At 39.3% G+C, this 19,827-nt stretch overlaps 1 protein-coding gene across 9 annotated transcripts in view; it reads right to left on the reverse strand.

The window, feature by feature from the left end:
• Window positions 1–234: 234 nt before the first annotated feature.
• The window catches only part of GNE (glucosamine (UDP-N-acetyl)-2-epimerase/N-acetylmannosamine kinase), a 54,982-nt gene continuing 35,389 nt past the window's right edge, over window positions 235–19,827 (reverse strand). For 7 of the 9 annotated variants that reach the window (XM_054689477.1, XM_037495087.2, XM_037495084.2 and 4 more), the window contains 9 exons: window positions 16,840–16,992; window positions 14,260–14,472; window positions 11,046–11,133; window positions 9,746–9,956; window positions 7,735–7,864; window positions 7,148–7,369; window positions 5,564–5,746; window positions 3,176–3,292; window positions 236–2,640 (listed from right to left, as the gene is read on the reverse strand). In XM_054689477.1, the coding sequence (XP_054545452.1) occupies window positions 2,405–2,640; window positions 3,176–3,292; window positions 5,564–5,746; window positions 7,148–7,369; window positions 7,735–7,864; window positions 9,746–9,956; window positions 11,046–11,133; window positions 14,260–14,472; window positions 16,840–16,992 (1,553 nt within the window). In that variant the 3' untranslated portion in view covers window positions 236–2,404. Of the gene's footprint in view, window positions 2,641–3,175; window positions 3,293–5,563; window positions 5,747–7,147; window positions 7,370–7,734; window positions 7,865–9,745; window positions 9,957–11,045; window positions 11,134–14,259; window positions 14,473–16,839; window positions 16,993–19,827 lie in introns of all 9 variants that reach the window. The other 2 variants (XM_037495088.2, XM_037495085.2) reach the window with 1 other exon arrangement.

The raw sequence follows: 19,827 nt of genomic DNA on the forward strand, positions 1-19,827 counted from the left end.
TCTCATGTTCTACATTACCCATGTGGGCTTCATAAAGAGGGATTTGGCTATGGGCTTAGTGAGTGTTCACCATTTAGTTTCAAACTTTTTTTTAGGGCCACTGTGCTATTCCTGTCAAATTTTAGAAGTCACTTAATGGCTTTCTATTCATCAGATTATTTTGGTTGAGAGAGCAGTACTAGATACCTTCAAAAAGTAATAGGACCTTCAAAAAGTAATGCAACAATATAAATCTCTTCTGGGAAGGGGAATGCTTTTAGTTGAAACAAAACACACAAAAAACCTAAGATTTCCACAAGGAAATGTATTTATTTTTTTCTTTATAATTTATCTCAGAACAGCAACATAAAGATATTTACATTAAAATAAATTAAGGTGATTATGTAATAATTGTAAAAACTGAGAATTGGTTTTAGGTTCAGTATCATCCTTCCACATATTTGGTGTAAAACTTGGCAGCAATGCAATCTTCTGGCCTGCAGAGTGGTTACGGAGTCCACCAAACACCTGATCCCCTTCCCAGCACACTGTCTTGCCCTAGACACTGATGACCAAGCAAACCAGCTTCCTTCCCAGGGATTGCCATGGAATGCTGAGATGACCAGGACCTGGAGATTATTTCACGGTTCTTGGAATTAACCAACTTACCAGCAGGAAGTTAACCCACATTAACCCAGCAGGAAGTTAAGTTCACGTCCTTCACTTAGTTTTGATTCCTTCACGTAGTTTTATATGCTAACACTGAGAACGTGTTACGGAAACCTTCATATTTTCCTAAAATAACAATCTGAAAAACATGCACATATGCTTTTTTAGATCATCTGAGAGTACCCCCAAAGACCTGCGACTAGACCAAATACTGTATTGGCAAAATCTCCACTGCATAGAGGACTATTTGATTAAATTCTCCGCTGAGGGAGAATTCATGCAAATGAGATTCTTACTAAAGCTTCTGGTAGCCTGGAGCAAATTAGGAAATACACGTTTTTGAAAGTTTTTGAGAGGTGGTGTGGCTTAGCAAAAAGCACAGAGGAACCTGGGATCAAACCCTATCTGTCTCAAAAACTCACTAGCCACAAAGCTATAGGCACATTAACTCTTAGTTTAAGCTTCTATAAAATGGGAATTAAAACATCTACCTCACAGGTGGTAAGAATTTAGAATAATGTATATGAAGCACCTAGTTCAGAGCCTGGCACAGAATAGGCACTTAATAAACAGTAGATATTAGTAAAACACTGCACCTTAATCTTTTTTAATCTATTTTTTTCCTTTTGTGTAGAACAACTGGGGTATAGGCCAGAGGTGCAGGAGGTGAAAGCATTCACCAGAGTGGGGAGCAGAACAGGCAGATCTACTGAAATACACTGCTAAAGGGAACAGAAGACGAGACAGGAGAGGTCTGCTGCGCCGTATGTGGGTTAGCTCCCTCACCAGGGAGCAAACTGAACTCAGACTGCAGCGGTGATAGTGGTGAGACTTAACCCCTAGGCCACCAGGGAAGCCCAAACACTGTATCTTGATGTATGTGAAAGCACAGACTCTTATTTAGCCAGGATCCAGAGTTACGTATGTGAGCTCTCGGTATGACACACACACACACTGCTTTAATAGACTCTCCGGAGTCATATGCCACATAGTAAGAAATGCTATTGAAGGGAGAGGTATCTGCTTTTCAGCAGCAAAGATCCCTTTGGGACAACTAATCACCTTTCAGGGACTGCGTCCTAGTGGCCTCTTAGCTGCCCTTAAGTGATAAGGACAAGAACACTAAAGCCGCAGTAATTCTGATCCCAGGTCTAAACCTTATTCACAAGTTCTGCTAATAATAGTAATAACAACATATTTGAACAAGTAACATTTGGGGGTTACTGATGTCCAATTTCTTGATTGTGGTGATGGTTTCACAGGTATATACATATGTCAAAGGTTATCAAATTGTATGCTGTTAAAAATACCTCAATAAAACTGTTTAAAAAAATTTACTTACGCCTGTCATGGTGAGATCTTCTGTTCCCTGACTGGATCCCTTTTTGCAATCTATTTAGGCTCAGAGAAGGAAGGATTATTAATCCAAACTCCAGTATCGACCTCACATGCTGAGCAAGGTACATTTAATCAGCAGAACTCTAAGGCTTCCTGTTCTACTAGCTATTTTTGGCACAGAAAACTGTGACTGGTTTTGAGCTGAAATGATCCCAAAAAGAGCAATGTCTACAAAAATGGGGCTTAAGGAAGGCGATTTTGGAAGAGGAGACAAAAAGCAAAAAATTCTCTGCCAAAGTTGCCTGCCAAATACCAAATTAAAATACCAAATTTGCTTTTTAAGAAAAGCTCGTCTAAAAGACAACCTGAATCCACAAAGGAGCTCTTGAGTTTTGGTCCACATCCACCCCAGGGAGGCCTAGTAGACCCTGCGGGTTGTGTAGTCCAGAACCATGCTGGCGGCACCAAGGAGGGCGGGATCAGCCAGATCCGAGGCCACCACGTCCACGTCCTGGACAGACGGGAGGGCTTGCTGGCGGATGACATCCTTGACAATGTGAATATAGTGGCTGGCAAGGACTCCAGACAGGATGACCAGGGAAGGGTTCATGGTATGCAGGATGTTCACAACCCCAAGGCCCAAAGCTGTTCCAGCTACAGGAACACAAAACAAAAGTTTCAGCGAGAGTGCCAAAACAAAATGCCAAAGAACAGTTAAATCAGCAACAGTTAAATCCACAGTCAGCAACAGTTAAATCCATTCACACTGTCTCATGGAAAGCAGGATTTCAAAGAATGTTCATGCCTTAATGTGAGCAAAAAGGATCATAGAATACTTTGAATGAAAGGCTGGGTGTAAAATTGTGCATACTATACGGTGTCAATTATGTAAAAAGCAGACTGGAAGGAAATGTTAAGTGCCAGATCTCTGAAAGGTAAAACTCAAAGTGATACTTTTGCTTTCCTATAGTTCTCTAAATTTTCTATAAGAAGAGCCAATGGTTTTTTTTCATAGTTGAAAACCTGATAAAAGGCAGTGCTGCTGAACACCTTGAATGAAATTGCCTTTATCTTGCAATGAGCAGGAAAAATACTTCTGAACAGACATTCCCGAGCACTGGTCCCGAGGGAAGCGAGGTAACTAGGAGCCCAGCCCATGTGGCTGAGCTGCTGGGAGCCACACACTCACCTGTTCTCAAGATGCTCTGGGCCTTCACATTGCCGAGTTTTGCCGCTTGGATAAGATGGAGGGCACCCACGGCTTCATCTTTTGGCACTGACATCCCTTCCACCAAGAGCAGGTCTTCTGTTTGAGCAGAGGAAGGAGAAGCAGTCATTAATGAGCTGTGGCAGCCCTATAGGGAGGCCAAACTTTCAATCGTGCCTGTGGGCAGCTAGACCCCAAGTGAGAACATTTTCTTTTCACATTTGCAAAGCTGCTTCTCATTCAGATACTCACATACATCCTCAGAGGCCTTGGCTGCTATAAGTCACCTAATACTTCCCACCCACTAGCAAATCCCCAACTCTGACCAGAGCCTTCTTCCCCTCTAGCTCTTTCACTTCTTTTTTTCCACATGAACAGAGTCCTTGAGGTGCTTTCTGTCCGAGGTGCAGTGCTGCTTGCTTACTCATGCCTCACAGCCCGGGAGGAAATACACAGCCCTAAGGGGCAGCTGCTGACCTGGACTCTGCTGCTGGCTCTGCCACTACTAGCCGCCCAGTCCTGTCCATACACATCACCTCTGATGTCTCCTCTACAAGAATGGGGCAATAAAAGCTACCGCAGAAGGATTATTTTGTGGGTTAATACCTGCCCTGGCAAGATAATCTTCAAATTGAGATAACAGACATAAAGTACTTAAGTGCTGGTTCAAGGAAATCCTAAACAGTAGGTATTTCTCTTGTTATCTATATTTCTTGTCTTTCTACCAGTCACCAACCCAGATTGATCTGCCTCTTCACCTGCTATTATACTTGGGTATGATGGGAGAAAAATCCCCAGCCACGCAGACTGCTACTTAGGCACCAACTGGTCTCCTCTTTTTCTGGAGCCCTGACAGCTGCCCTGGTCCACTCTTCCCCCATTCTTCTAATTCATTGCTCTTCTTCATCTCCTCAACCCTACTTCCACTCTTACTACCAAGCAGTTTTCCATATTGCTGGTATCTTAAAGGACACTACCATGGACTATCCTTACCTGCAAACATGTATGCGTTTGCACACCTTTGTTTCTCCTTTCCCTTGCATGGTGCTCTAACCTGCTGGGCTTTCAGATCACCTCTTCTTGCCTCTCCAGGGGCCTTGCTAGGACCTGACCACGCTTTCTCACCTTTATTCTGAAGCTTCCCTTCCAGTCTCACTGTCTCCTTACCACTGGTCGTGCTCACAAATTCCATGTCCTTAAAGCATTTCTTCCCTCTTGCTCAGTATTATGAGGCTTCTGTTCCAATTGTTTGACTGAACTTCATTCTTGGGACACCCATTTGTTCCCGAGGGTTGCTTGTTGGGGGCAGGAAAAACCATCTTAATCTTTTTATACAGATGGTATACTAACAGAGAATTTATCTGTGGCATTGAAGTTTCATAGGATGGAATAATTAGGAAAATATGTTTGAACAACCTTCTAAGGGAGTGATAAAAACAAGCACCATTTTTAGGACTTCAGATGATGCTGTAATGGCCCAAGCTGAAGAACTTTCCTAATTTTATCTTCCCCATAAGCAGCATTTCATACTATTGACTTCCCTCCTTGAAACACTTCCCCTTTTGGCTCTGTGACCTTCCCTTTGCCTGGTTCTCCCTGAATTTCCAATGTTGATGTGTTTTCCAGAATTCCATCCTCGATCTTTGCCTAATTCTGGGCCTCATTCATAGGTGCATTACCACCTCAAAACTTTTGATGCCCAAATCCCTGCCTCTAGCCCTGACAACTCTCCTGAGCATCAGTCCCTGGTTGCCAGCTGCCTCCTCCACATTTCCACTTGGAGGTCCCACAGCCTCCCAATCATCATCTTCCACTAAAACCTGTGCCTCCTCTTCTATTTCCCACCTTAAGCTGTCCATCTAGAAAACTGGTCGTCACCCTTGAGTTGTCTCACTTAAAGCTATGCTCCATCTTCCATCCCCTTCCAGAAAATGAAGTTAAAAACTTAGTGAAGAATCTGAGATTCAAATCTGATCATGACTTCCAATTTTTTCAACGATTTCTCCATTTAATTGCTGGTTCCGATTTACCTCCTGTTATGCTACATCCGGCCATGCCTTTTATGCACCAACACCAGTGTTCCCCATGCTTCAGAGTGCTCCCTTGCTCATCCAAGCATGCCCCGCTAATTCTGTTTACCCTCTAACTCACACACCCCAGGACAGCACCTATGGCTCCTTTCCCTGTGTGGAGAGGGCAGAGGAAGGAGATATTGGACCAAGGACAGTTCACTGCTTCCATGTGAGGGAGGCCCACTTTTCCTCCAGGAAGTTAAAAGGTTAAAAGTTCTAGCTTCAGTGTTCAGCTGTCTTTGGTACTTGTACTTGACCACCATTTGGCTATTTAATTCCTCAGGAAAAAGAAACTAACCATCATGTAGTTTTTTTGCTTCTCTCTGCAAGGCCATTCCAGAGGCATAGGCTTCAATACAGCCATGGCTTCCACAGGAACAATCAGGCCCATCCAGGGACACAACAAGGTGGCCAAGTTCTGCCGCACAGAAGGAGCTTCCATGGATCAGTTCGTGCTGATGGATGATCCCACCGCCAATTCCTATAGTGAGAGACATCAATCATCAAGAGGGTTCTACATCCAGCATAGAAAACTGTGATATGGCATCTGTTCAACAAAGCTTTAGAATCTAAAGTTCATATAATGCCTACTTTTCTAGATAATGAAAACTTACTAAGTACTAAAACTATTTGGAATCATCTCGGATGAAGATATATATATATATATATATATATTTTTTTTTTTTTTAAAGATTTATTTATTCATGCATTCAAGAACTGGGGTACAGGCCAGATGTGCAGGGGAGGGGGGGAGTGAGAGGATTCACCACAGACAGACACATCTGCTTAGCTCACTCTGATTTTAACCAAGATTCAGTAATTACGAACATCAATGGCTGGCTCTTACTACGGAGTTTAGAAGTTACTAATAAAGGGCATTTTGCCTTAGAAGGCTATCCTTTTGTAGAGTTGTCATGCTTCTTATGGCAATTACTTCTCAACCCCCATTGGAGCTAAGCAAGTTATAGAAGTGAGCTAGAAAATTATATACAAGCTTGCTAAAACTGTGTGTGAAGATTAAGAAGCAGTGTTGATCTTAAACGTGAGGTGGTATAAATAAATGCACAGTTCAAATCATGTGCATTATGAAGTTAGATATATCTGGGATCAGTGCTGGCTTGACCACTTACTAGTTGAGTATTTTCCCTTATTTGAAAAGCAAATTGGGACATAAGCAAAAAACTGCAGAGTAGGAACTCCAAAAGTCCACCCCTTCACTGAAACAATGAATAAATTGGCAAAAAGGTTCAACTTTTTTTGAACTTTGGAAACCACAAGTTTACAACAATCAAACTGTTTAATCAAGAAAAAACAGCTGAATCTTAACAGCTTTTTGGCATTTGCTGGTCTTACCACCCATACCCCAGCTTGCCAGTAACCTTGAACAGCAGCCCACTTTCCCCATACAGTTGATAGTACTGGACTGAACAGGACAAACCTTACTGTCAAAGAACCGTGGTTGTTCTGAACTGCCAGGTCCTAGCCATCTCAGAGGACTCACCCCTATCTCACCTATCTCAGAACGTTCCCGTGCAGCTAGAGGGCATTTGTCAAAGACATTTAAAGGTCAAAAATACAGGTATCTGTTGCCTTGGGGAAAACAACAGACTAGCCAAAAAGAGGGAAAGCTGGGGAATGAGAAGTCTAGGAGAGTAATTCTGACACACTCCTATGGATTTAGGTGGCCACGCATGTGCCTAAGGCAGAGCGTGTGCTCAGAAAAGACCTGAGCAGGCCCAAAGTGCCCAGGTGTGGCTCCTCTTCAGGCACCACTCAGGCAGGGAGTGAAGGAACAGGCAGAGCTCTGAAGTGCCTGAAAGAGTGCTGAGGGTGTGCCCCAACAGAGCTGAGCTCCCGAGCAAGCTTGTCTTATTCCTCTTACCTGTGCCTGTGATCAGTGTCACAAAGTTTTCCAGACCCTTTCCTTGGCCAAATTTCCTTTCTGCCAGGGCAGCACAGTTGCCATCATTGTCTACCCACACAGGGAGATGCAAATTGTCAGATAGGGGAGTTCTAAGGTCTACAGAGTTCCATTCTTGAATCAGTTTGGTTGAATGTAACACAATTCCTTCTCGAGGATTCACACGGCCACCAGTGGAAATGCCTGAGCTCCACCATAAACACAAGGAAAAATATAATCAAAGAGTAGTCTTAGCAAAATGTGCCAACTTTCTAGACTGAGAACACAAATCAATTCATCCAAGTTCTCCAAAGACAAACATTGCACCAAGGACTGCAAGGAAATGTCAGGCAGTTCTGAATTAAATCTGTACATCGCCACAGATTTATAACATCAATGGTTTTTACATAATGCTCACTTGGTATCCCAGGAACTCCCTATTCTTGGGGCCTAGAGACAGGAACTGGAGCCATCTTTATACAAGATGGTGACCTGGTGTTTAGTCATGCACTGGAACTCAGCAAACATTAAAAATACCATTTCTTGGATAATGTAATTTACAATCTCACCTACACCCAAAATTCTGCAATTCAATTTTACAGCTTCTGCTGCAGCTTCGACACACATCTGCAGGATCAAATTAATCCTTTCTTCATAGGTTTTAGGATTGAACTGAGTATACTTCTTAACTATTTCACCCTAAAAGAAAAAAAACAACAACAAGATCTGTCACACTGGTATTAGTTAAGGAGCACATGGGGAATCTTTTGACCTTTTTCATGATAAATAAGACACTGCCCTAGATTTAGATGACTGCTTAGAAAGGGGGCTACAGTCTGGCTTGGGCCAGCTATGGGGTAAGTCCAAGTAAATCCCTGGGACATGGCTATTGAAGCAAGGAACAACTCCACAGCCAACCAGACGGCCCCTCAAGTGTAATCTGAATCCAGTTCATTAAAATACTACATTTTACTCTTTAAAATGTGACAGAATGGTCTTGCTTAACTACCAAGGCAACTAAATATATATCCTAGTGAAGTTTTACTCATCCCCTCTAACTGAAGCCAATAATGGTATGACCTCAGGCTAATAATCATTATTTTAAGTAAATTTCAGAGTGATGGTAAACTTTAAAAAATCCCATTGAAATGTTACCTAGAATTACGTTAAGCACAACTCTAACATTTGATAAACACTCAGTATTCCCATCCACTATATTTTCCAAGTCTTTATATTTTACAGTAGAGTTTTACAACTTTATGTAGATCACATAGTTTTTTGGTTTAGGTTACTTTTAGACGTCTTTATTATAGTTCTGAATAGGATCTTATTTTCCATTATTTTGTAATTAATGAAGTTTTCTCCACTGGCAAGGGTTAAAGCTGTCACTAATGATTGTCATTAAATATAAACTTCAAGTTGTGCTTCTGTACATCAGAACTACCTGGATAGCTTTGAACAAATACTGATGCCAGAGAATTAGCCTGGGGTTAGAGCCTAGACAACTGTAAATTTTTTAAAGCTTCTAGGTAATGCTAATGTGCAGTCACAGTTGACACTCACCTAGAAAAAATGCAAATCTTTGGTGACAATTTCATATAACTAGAAAGTTTTCGATATTTATCATCCAATCATTTTACTCATTTCTCTTATTAATTTTACAAGTTTGTTAGTTTATTCATATTATCTACAGATAATATTTTTTGTTTTATTCTGTCTACATTTTTGCTGTTTTATTCTTGCTTCAATCCCTTAAAACTTATGTTAAACAATGTTGCAGAAAACATCCTTCTTTTCCTCTTTCTTTTAATAACAATGCTTCTAGAATCTTACCACTTACACAGGGTGTTGGCCATTGATATAGGTCATCTTCATGTTAAGAAAATATTTTTCTATTAATGCTTTTTAAGTAGTATTCATAAAGGCGGTCTTTTGGCTTCTCTTGAAAAAATTATGTTTTGATTTGCTTTGGTTTAGTTGACCTAGACAATGTTGTGTTTAAAATCCTTGCTAATTCTCATGGACTGCTGAAACTTCATAATTAATTTACAATACTTCAAATGAAGATTTTCCTGGTAGGCTTATTCTTCCTTGTTAAGTTATTAGGGATAATTCTCACATGTACAACTTAGTTTTTTCATGAAGGCTCTCTTAAACTCTCTCAACACTGTGGTGATGTTTTAGGTAAGAGATTGAGGATTTGCTTTATTCAATGTAAATCATTTTCTAGAGGAGATGCAATTATTCTCACCATTTGCAGGCTCTTCTCCTAGTCATGGAACTAATGGACATACTCTAATTCTCCAGGCTGTTTCCAAGTATAGAATTTCAGGTCTCCTGGGATGCCCTCTCTGGTGCCTAAGTGGTCTCCCAAGTCTACTGTCTTGAACTCTGAAAATTTTACTTCTCTGAAATGTTAACAGCAAAATAGTGAAGCAGTGTAATGAATCCAAAAGTCACTACCGTGGATAAATAATTACAAGCTCCTGTGCATGTTTCTAGACTTAACTTTCAACTATACTTTTAAAAATAAGTTACTCATATGGAATATAAAGTTAAAACTTTTAGGAGTTATTTTACCTTCATGCTAACTATTGCAACTCGGAGGTTCGTCCCGCCGAGATCAACAGCCAAGGCACTCAAAGTTTCAAGAATGTGGTCAATATCTTGAGAAATGTTATCCTTCACAGGAGGAAAGCAGAATTTCTTTTGTAATGGCTCTTGAAGATCAATAGATTTGAGAAATTTCAAAATTCTTGGAACAGCATTTCCATCCCCATATATCTTTGAACTGCAATATCCAAAAAGTCTATTAAATTAATTGTTTCTCCCACACATATTAAATGATTGAGGATTTGATATTAATATATCTGAGACTTCAGGTAATAAGGTTTGTGCTTATTCCTTTTAAAATAACAACATCTGGAGCTCTTTAGCAAAATAGTAACTAAGCCCCTTTATATTACCATATAATGTCTAATTCCATTGTTGATAGATATACAACTATTTCCAGCTGAGCTACCATTAACAAAATGCCTTTGTCATCCAAAAAAAAATTTGGTTAAGCCAATTTCAGAAATATCATACTTAGGGTAGTGAAAATTTTTGTTTTGTTTTTGCATTTTTTAGTTTTTATCTTTATGTTCATGGGGGGTGGGAGGGATGGTTATTTTCAGGAAAAAACATTCAACCGCAGGAAAAGCTAATTAATTTGAAATAGAAAGGAGGGGAGTCTAATTAAAATACTGAACCAGACTATTTTTAAAGAAAATTAGTTACATCATTTTCTAATACTTAGAGAAATTCAAAGTAGACTAAAGAAGTATTTCCTAGCAAAAGTACTATATTAATTAATTAACTGAGATAAATAAAGTTACTCTCCACTAGAACCCTTAATAATAGGGGGTATGGCATTAGCAAGCTCTCTGTCACTGGCAGCCCGGGACTCATAGGGATGTAGATGTTACGGATGATTATACAGTGATCAGAGTTTGAAAATGGGACCTGAGGCAACTCCCCTTTTAAATTGCTTAAAATATATACAGGGCAGGGCCTCCCCTGGTGGTGCAGGAGGTTGAGTGCTGCGCTATGAAGCTGTCCGCAGCCTCTGCAGTGCTGGTTCAATCCCGGCCGGCAGGCGAGGGTCCCACATGGCGCGGCAGACCACTCCTGTCGTGCCCGACCCCTCCTGTCGTGCCCTCTGCTCCCCTCAGCAGAGCACTGTCAGTCTGCCTGTTCTGTTCCCCGCTCTGGCTCTGGTGAATCCTCTTACCCTCCCACGCATCTGGCCTGTACCTGGTTCTTGTATAAATAAATAAAATCTTAAAAAAAAAAAAAATATATATATATATATATATATATATATAGGGCATACACTCACCAAGGATATTGTTTACCAAACTGAAGTTGTAGTGCTTGCAATATTTTGTCTTTAGTATCAGCATCCCGAACATGAAGAACATTCTCCCCTAAGTAAATGCAGTAACATATTACAATGGTAAGTAGGACTAACCAAAGAAAAAGACATTTGCAGTGTCTTGTACTCATAATTAGCCCTGAAACCCTTAAGACTTCAAATACTTCTTCTAAAGAGATCATTTTTTCTATTTTATACCTTTTAAAGCACTTTCAACAAGATTTCCCTATCCACTAGTATTTCAAATCAAGTTTTGTGCTTTGAAATACACAAAAAGATTAGCATCAAATTACCACTTATCTAGTTATCTAGCATGTGCACTTTTTCAATCTTCCCTGCCTTCCATCCTCTCAGCCAGCTTGTTCGGTCTACTCAGCAGGCCAAGCTGGTCAGTTAGTCATTTAGCCAGGCAGTCACTTTTTCTCCACACATTTTCTGCCCAATATGAGGGAGTAAATAAAGTGCAAATGATTGGGTTTTTTCCAACTGAATTGGCTAAGAGGAAAAATGCAGAGAGGGGCCAAGGAAGGGGTTGTTCTTTGTTTTTCAGATTATGAGAGAGACATAGGCGTGTTTAAATGACAAGGAGGCTAAAGATACAGGGAAAAGAAAGGATGACTGACGGATCTCTGAAAAGACAGGAGGGGTGGGAATTTAGAATACAAGTAGAAAGCTGAGCAGTAGACAGGCAGGAGAGAGCCCACCCCCTCCAATGTAAAGAAGGAAAGGATGGACAGGCACATGTTTATAAGCGTATGGCAGAAAGTACAGAAACTGCTTTTGACAAAGACCATGTCGCCAATCCCCAGTGTTCAGTTCTCTGTTCACATCTTGTTTGAACTCAGCAGTCTTAAACACCATCTCGTTAAAACATTTCTTTTCTGGGCTTTTATGATACCACATTCCTGGTTTTCCTCCTACCTCACTGGCAGTACCTTTTTAGTCCTTGACAGCCCTTCCATCCTCACCAGAACTGTAAATGCTGAAGGGCTTTTGAAGTTGGTCATGGGTTCCACTTTCCCTATTTACATGTTCTCTCAGGGAAATATTTAGTTCCTTTAAAAAAGAAACATCTATTGCAGAGAGTACCATTCTTCTCAATACCCTTTCTCTACTGGTAACAGAATTTTTACCTGGGCATCTGATCACTCAACTAAAGACTATGTTTTTCAGTTTCCTTTGCAGCTAAACCTAACTCTGTGACCAAATTCTGATAGGATGTGAGAATATTTGAACTTCCCAATTGTGCTTTTATTTATTTTTTTATTGAACTTAATGAACTTGATTTTATATGCTGAGCAATACTGCCTAAATATAATGAATCTTAATGCTAGTTTAATGGTGGTTTAATTTTTTTATACATTTCACTTACTGTGCTTTTAAAGGGAAGGGCATCTTTCCCCTTCCTCCTTCCTAGTGGCTAAAATATGGGCTTAACAGCAATAGCTGGAAATTAGTGAGAAACCAAGATAATCTAACGCATGTAAGGTACTATTATTTTGGGTCTCTGTTACAGCAGCCAAACTGGTACCCTAACTAAACACCATCTATATGCCAAACGACTCTCAAATTTCTATTTCCAACTCAAACTTGCCCTGAAACTATCTAGCTGCATACCTGCTGTCTCCACTTTGATACTATCAGGCATCTCAAACTTAACATGACCATTAAAGAACTCTTAATTCCATTCCCTCCTAAATCTGCTTCTCCTTCAGCATCCTCCCTGTAGGCAAAGTGTGCCCTCACTGCTCAATCCAAAAATCTAAGAATTATGTTGATTCCTTTCACTACTCACATATAAGCATCAGCAAGTATTATAACAAACCCCAATTCTAACTTTTCTCTATCTCTTAATACTACTACATGGTTTAAGCCACTACATCTCATATAAACTGAAAGAACCTCTTACTTAGTCCCTGCTTCCACCCCTGCCCCACCACACTCCATTCTCCATGTAGCAGCCAGAGTGACCTTTCCCAATGCAAGTCTGTGTCATCTCTCTTAAATGGCGTCTCGTCGAAGTATTACTTAGAGAAGATTCCAGATATAAACAGCTGTCCTTCTCTAACACCATTTTGTATCACGTTTCCTCTTGCCCATTACTCTAGACCTACATTAGTCAGTCCTCCTGTTTCTCACCTAGATCAAGTTTGTTCCTATCTTTTGGTCTTCACATTGGCTGTTCCCGGTGCTCTTCCCTGATCCTCACATAGGTAATTCCTTGTCATTCAGATCTCAGGTTAAATGTCAACTCTTAAAAGAGGCATTCTTTTATCCAATGTAATATTGTCCATCACACTGCCCTGTGTTGTAGTCTACACAGCACACAGACATCCTGGGCTTTTTCTTTTCTATTATTGGTCATCCCTCCCACGAGAATAGAGAAAGTTACATGAAAGCTCAGCCCTTGTTACTCTAGTTTACCATCAAATCCCTATGCAAGCACAGAGTGAGTGCTTATTAAGAATTTTTAAAACAAATCACTGAACTTGAAAGATTTCATTTGATGACTTCTATTTTCTCTGTGAAGAAGGGAGTAAAGTAATACATTGTGAATGAAAGAGTAAGAAGGTCTAAAGAAAGGTATGGTGGCAATTATGAAGAACTGAGACCTGATATCCTGGATTCTGATATGACTTTTTGTTTTTCATCACCTACATGCACTTTCCATTAACTACAGAAATCTATCTGTATGTTACTGTGTTAGACTTGGGCTAAGCTAATAACACGATCTAGCTCAGTCAGCAAATTCATTACTAATAATTCTACCTCTGCTTAAGTTATTTAAGGGAGATTCTTGCTTATTGCTATGCCCTAAAGTACTGAAAAAAGAGACTCTTTACTGGGTCTAGAAAATGAAAGACCAGCATTTATGTACTTATTACATGTTCAGCCACATTCTCACCTAAACACAGCCATCAAAGGCCATAATTAAAATAAATCTTATAATAATTATAATAAAATCTTAGCTCTGATATTACAAAGACAATAAAAATATAAGTAGAACCCTACAATTTTTGGTTAATCACTGTGTGTGAATTATAGACTTTAGGCTACAGTCATGATTAACTCACTTGTTTATAAAAATATATACCAGTCAGTGCATACATCATACCATCTAATAATGCATACTTATTTATCAAGCCTGGTTAATTGAAATATATGCAAAAGTAAACACCTGTTTCTCTTCCAATCTGACGTGTTCCTAGGTTGATCACAGGTGTTCCAAAAGCTCCAACCTCGCGTACCCCACAGCTGCTATTCCCAATCATACAACCAGCATGGGCAACCAACTGTATAAACTGGTCAAATGGAACATGCTTAACTGCACGAAAATTGGGATGATGCTCAATGCCCTTTTTCCGCATCACTCGAACCATCTCTTTGCTCCCTGTGAAAAAGAAGAGTCAACTGTTAAAAGTTTCGAGATAAACCATTTTCACGTAAGTGTAGTCCCCCTCAATCTCCCTGTAAATACTCATACCAGATACTAGGGAAACAGTACTTTTAATTACTGATTTTTTTCATAAATGGTGAACACCTAAAATCATCTGATCAGCTCTCTGCTTCAACTTCTCTAGGAACATTAAAGAGCAGCAGTTGGGACTTTTCAAACAGGACTGAACAAAGAAAATGCCTTTTAGTCATGTCCTAATAATAAATGCCTTTACCTTAAACAACAATTAAGAGGCTCAAGACAGGCCAACAGTCTTTGTCTCTTAAGCAGTGAGTCCTAAATGGAAAGGTCTCAAACTCCACACAGCAAGCTGGTCAGAGTATATCTCTCCCTCAGCTATGTTCACATTTATAGTGACAACAGTTCAACTGGCTAACACTGCCTCTTGGACTAAGCTCTGAGAGAATACAGATAGATTCTGATATTGTGGCTGACATTTTGTTCTAAATGTATAATTTTTTAAAAAAGTTACAAATGTATGAGAGTAAGGCAATGTTTACTTTTTAATTAATCTCACCTTTTCCCAGCTACTGCCCACCAAGGGAGGCAAACCTGCTAATCTGATTAGTTAGAAGGCAGGCAGCAAACACTCTTCACCAGTGGGCAGGAGTCACTGATTTAACAGAAGTTAGGAATGCATATGTTTTTTTAACTCTATGTGACAAGATAGGTACTAAACTCAGGATTTAATTCTCTAGAGCAAGTCTGGACACTTTTCTTCTGCCAGGGTATGCCAGTCATCACCTATATTATTGCAGTGCATGGGATGCCAGAGGTGCTGCTACTCCAAGATCTGCATTTGGGCCCAGTTGAAAGCTTCTCTTTGACTTTAAGCCTAAACCACAAGGACTAATCCTGTTTTTCAGAGAATGCCACATTGGGGAACCAGGGAATAGCGATGCCTTACTAGTTCCCTATTGCCTCTGGTGTATATTTTATCAAAATCCATGTGAGGAGGAGCGCATTCCTTGGATCCTTTACTTTCACAGGGGAAAATATCTCTAACATGTATATAGTCAGGAAAAGTATATTAAAAATAGAGTATCACTGGCAATGAACATTGAATGATAAAGATACAATTACATTATAAATATTTATGTATAAATTTAAAGGATTAGAAAAAATACTAAGATTTTTGAAATTTGATACATTACCTGGATGAAATCTGGATTGAGGGGTCTTTTTTTTCCAACTAACACTCAACTTTGCTTCCCCTAATAGAAAAGACTATTCAAGAGATACTAAGAGGGATTCTTTCAGAGTAAGATGGTGACATCATGCATTGCAGAGAAGGGGTCCTGCCTCCTTTACCAAAAAGAAAAAAAAAGCTTAACAGCTTAGCAATGAGTAGTATCAGCTAAAATAATAACCAACATTTGAGAATTCCTGAATGTGAAGCCCTTCTCTGGCACTTCTCATTTACATCTCATATCCCCATTAATCTCCCTAAGGTCTCACTAGCACTGAAGCCTACAGTACCATCTACCAGTCTGTGATTAACCAGGTCAGGCTTGAGGGTCAACTGGTTGGGGATCCCAGGTTTACACTGTATAAGCTTGATGACTTTAAAATACATTGATAGCTAACATGACTAAGAGAATAAGAAATAACAACAGTACATTTTATATGGCAGTAAATGTGATTATTAGTTTCCTAGAGTCATTTTTTTCAACTTCTAAGATTTATGTTTCTTGGCCACTACATATTCTTTTTGGTGTAAACTGGAGGGAAAAGACTAAACATAAAACTAGAGTACAGATTCACTTTTTTTTTAATTTTTTAAATTTTTTTTAAAGATTTATTTATTTGTATAAGAACTGGGGTACAGGCCAAATGTGCAGGAGGGTGGGAGGATTCACATAGAGCAGGGAGGAGCACCAGAGACAGAACAGGCAGACTGACGAAACACACTGCTGAGGGGAGCAGTGGGCGAGACAGGAGAGGTCTGCTGCACCATGTGGGTTTCTCCCTAGCCAGCCGAGATCGAACCCACGCCACAGAGGCTGCGGACAGCTTCACAGTGTGGCACTCAACTGCCTGCACCCCCAGGGAGGCCCTAGAATGATTTTAAAAAATATATCTTTTCTGTTAAGTTTCTACTACATTAACAAAAGCATAACAACTCTGATCTACTGCAAAATTGGCTGTTCCTTGAAAATTGGAATGCACTTCAGGAAAGAATGGCTATCAATAAGATGAACTAGATAGGAAAGGCAGGCAGGCAAAAAAAAAAAAAAAGACATAATGGAAACATAAAATTGGAAAGGTAGGTGGCATAATTTCATTTTCAAGTTCAATTACCTGCATCAATATTTGGAAACAGAATTAGAGTCCGCTTGTTAAATGAGATAAGTGCATCCAATGTAAGTTCAAACATTTTTATGGAATGCTTAATATCAGTGGTCACAGGGTGCTGTAGTGCAACAATGTAATCTTTAGATTTTACATCATCACCTGTTTAAAGAAAATCAAAACAAACTGCTTCATTTGTTAAGCATCTTAAAAGAGGAAGAAGCAAATTCCAAAAAGCAAGACCCCAAAGCCTGTAAAAAAGAAAGTTTGTCTCACTTTGTCATGATTCCCCACATCTAAATGCAAAGAAACCTAATGTAGGTAGGGCAACCAAACTGGGATCAAATAAGAACTTACAGAAACAAGCCCCAAAGATTTGTAAAAAAACAGTTTGCAAAGGTGCTTGTTACCACAAATACAAACAAAATCTATTTTTAAATAGCAGGCCTAGAATTCATTGTTTTTAATTGTTTTTAATCCAAAATATTTCAAAACATTACAAAAACGTGAATCTTCCCAATTTCTAATTAGTGTTTTAATCAGCAATATTAATGTCACCAATCAGAGTGTGCAGAAATTAGATAAAAGGCATTAAACATTTCATATAATGCACAGGAGCTTCCCTATCACATCACTTACCAGATACAACAAATGGCAAATGTTTCTAACTCTATTCAAAGGACTAGAAAGCCTTCATTCATCCCCAGGCTGGGATACCAAGGATACTTCCTAAGCAAAATTTCCTCAGTGTAAAAAGCTTAGTTAGATAGTGCTGTGCCAAATAACGCAAACACTTATCAACAGGGCCTACAATATTCCATAAAACTGAAAATGAACTCCATTTGCTTATTTTTAATGAAAGAATATATTTCTTTGTGATATTAATTTTAATGGTCAACTTTATCACGATCTGTAAGTTTATCATTAATTTCCAAATTCAACCAGCAGCAGTTGTTTTTTATGCTTAATGGTAATAGAATTTTTACCAAGACGCTTCAGTAGTATTTGACTTAAAAGACTAAGGGCTCCAAAATTGTATTTTATAAACATTGAATATTTCCACCTTATTATGTTCTAAACTGGGAAGGGAGGCATATAAATGTTAAAGTTTTATACACAGAGGAAAAAGATCTAAAGGCTTAAAAGAGGGCATCAGAAAAAGAACTTTAGAAAGGTGAGATTAATATAATGTCAGATAATCTACTAATATAGATCAGCGCCAAAGAGAATTAAGAGCTTGGAGGAGTGGCAATAAAAGAGGTGTCTTCACTGTAAAGAACATGGAAATACCAGGTATATGCTACAATTGATCACAAGTATAAGTAAATCCTATAAAGTGTATTTCTATAATGTGAATGAACTCATTCATGACATAAATGAATGATGTCAGCCTATAATATAAGTGAGTTACTCATTCATGATTCCCCACAGCTAAATGCAAAGAACCCTAATGTAAATGTACACAAGCTGTTTTACCACAAAGCTCCTTCAACCCACATTCTTTCTCTTGGTTCAGTCTGTGCCCATACTGTCTTGAGAACACATTTAAGGCAAATCATTTTATCTTCTTTTTATTGGTGACAGTTTTCCTTAAGAGTGAACATATCAGGGAGCTTCTGTGCCGTTTTGTGCAGAGGATCATCTTTACAGCTTATTAGTTTAACTTACTGAAGGAGCAAGTAGAAGATGAAGAGGAAGAAAATTTCCAGATTACCCCATGAGAGCTTGCCAACTTCCCATTTATCTCTGTGTTAAGTGTGATTTAAACATTTGTAATATGTAGAAAATAACCGTATACTGCAGAATGCAGCAACATTGAGTTTTGTACTTAAGGTTCTATGTGGATCCCTTTAAGCAGTTTCTTTATAAAAGAATGGCAAAAACTGTAAAAACTGGATTGCTTTTTTAAACCAGTGAAAAAGAAAGCACAGGGCAGTGAACTGGAGCTACCCATCTCTGGCAGTAATAGACTTTTCTTTTTAAATTTATTTACTTATGCATAGAAGAACTGTGGTGTAGGTCAGAGGTGGGTGGGGGTGAGGATTCACCAGAGACAGAGTAGGGAGCAGAACAGGTGGATTTACTGAAATACACTGCTAAGGGGAGCAATGGGCGAGACAGGAGAGGTCTGCTGCACCATGTGGGTTAGCTCCCTGGCTGGGGATCAAACTCAGGCCGCAGCACTGACAGTATGATAGTGCGCAGACTTAACCCCTAGGCCACCAGGCACACCCCACGCCCCACAGCAATACATTTTGTGGAAAGCCTGCACCTACTTCTCAATGTGCAACTGCTGACAGTCATTCTGCCGTTGTCTCCAAAACTCAGCATCTTCTGCCCTTCCACACAATATTTTCTACTAAGGTTACCGTCATTTTGTTTTGTGTTGTAGTTTGATTTGTACTGTGGCATTTCTTTTATTATTAGAAATTTAATGTCTTTTCAACTTTGCAAATACTTTTTACTGGGATTGTTATTTATTAATGTTCTGGTAACCAAGTTGTGTGTTTTGAGTGGTCTACTCAAACCTATCTTTCTTACAGGCAGAGTGATAACAGCAGGTCGAGAAGCAGATACAGGCTTTACAATGTATTATTGCCAGGGTAGGTGGCCTGAGTACATGACCTTGTGTTTTTTCCCAACTGGTTTAAAAATATCTAGTTTTTGCTATTTTGTCATCCTTTTTACAAAGAAACTGCTTAAATTGTTACAATTAGAGCCCTTAAGTCCTGTAAGTATAGTCTTGCTGCATTTTACTTAATAAAGATATTTCTATTCATTCTGTTTTTCAGAAATACAGTTTTTCAGAATATAGTTAATAGTATAATCAGACCAGAATGCAAGAATGTTTATTTAGAAGCACACATAAAGGAGAGACTAGAGGGACATATGTTTGCTCCACCAGCATTATCCATACAGATTCCCTGATAACAAATCTGTCCAAAGATAAGAAATACATAGATAGGTACTTCAGTTGTAAGTGTTTCATGGTAGCAT

Source organism: Talpa occidentalis, unplaced genomic scaffold (genome assembly GCF_014898055.3).
Source record: "Talpa occidentalis isolate TD23 unplaced genomic scaffold, MPIMG_talOcc4v2.1 talOcc4.7, whole genome shotgun sequence".
In the NCBI taxonomy this organism is placed as follows: Eukaryota; Metazoa; Chordata; class Mammalia; order Eulipotyphla; family Talpidae; genus Talpa; species Talpa occidentalis.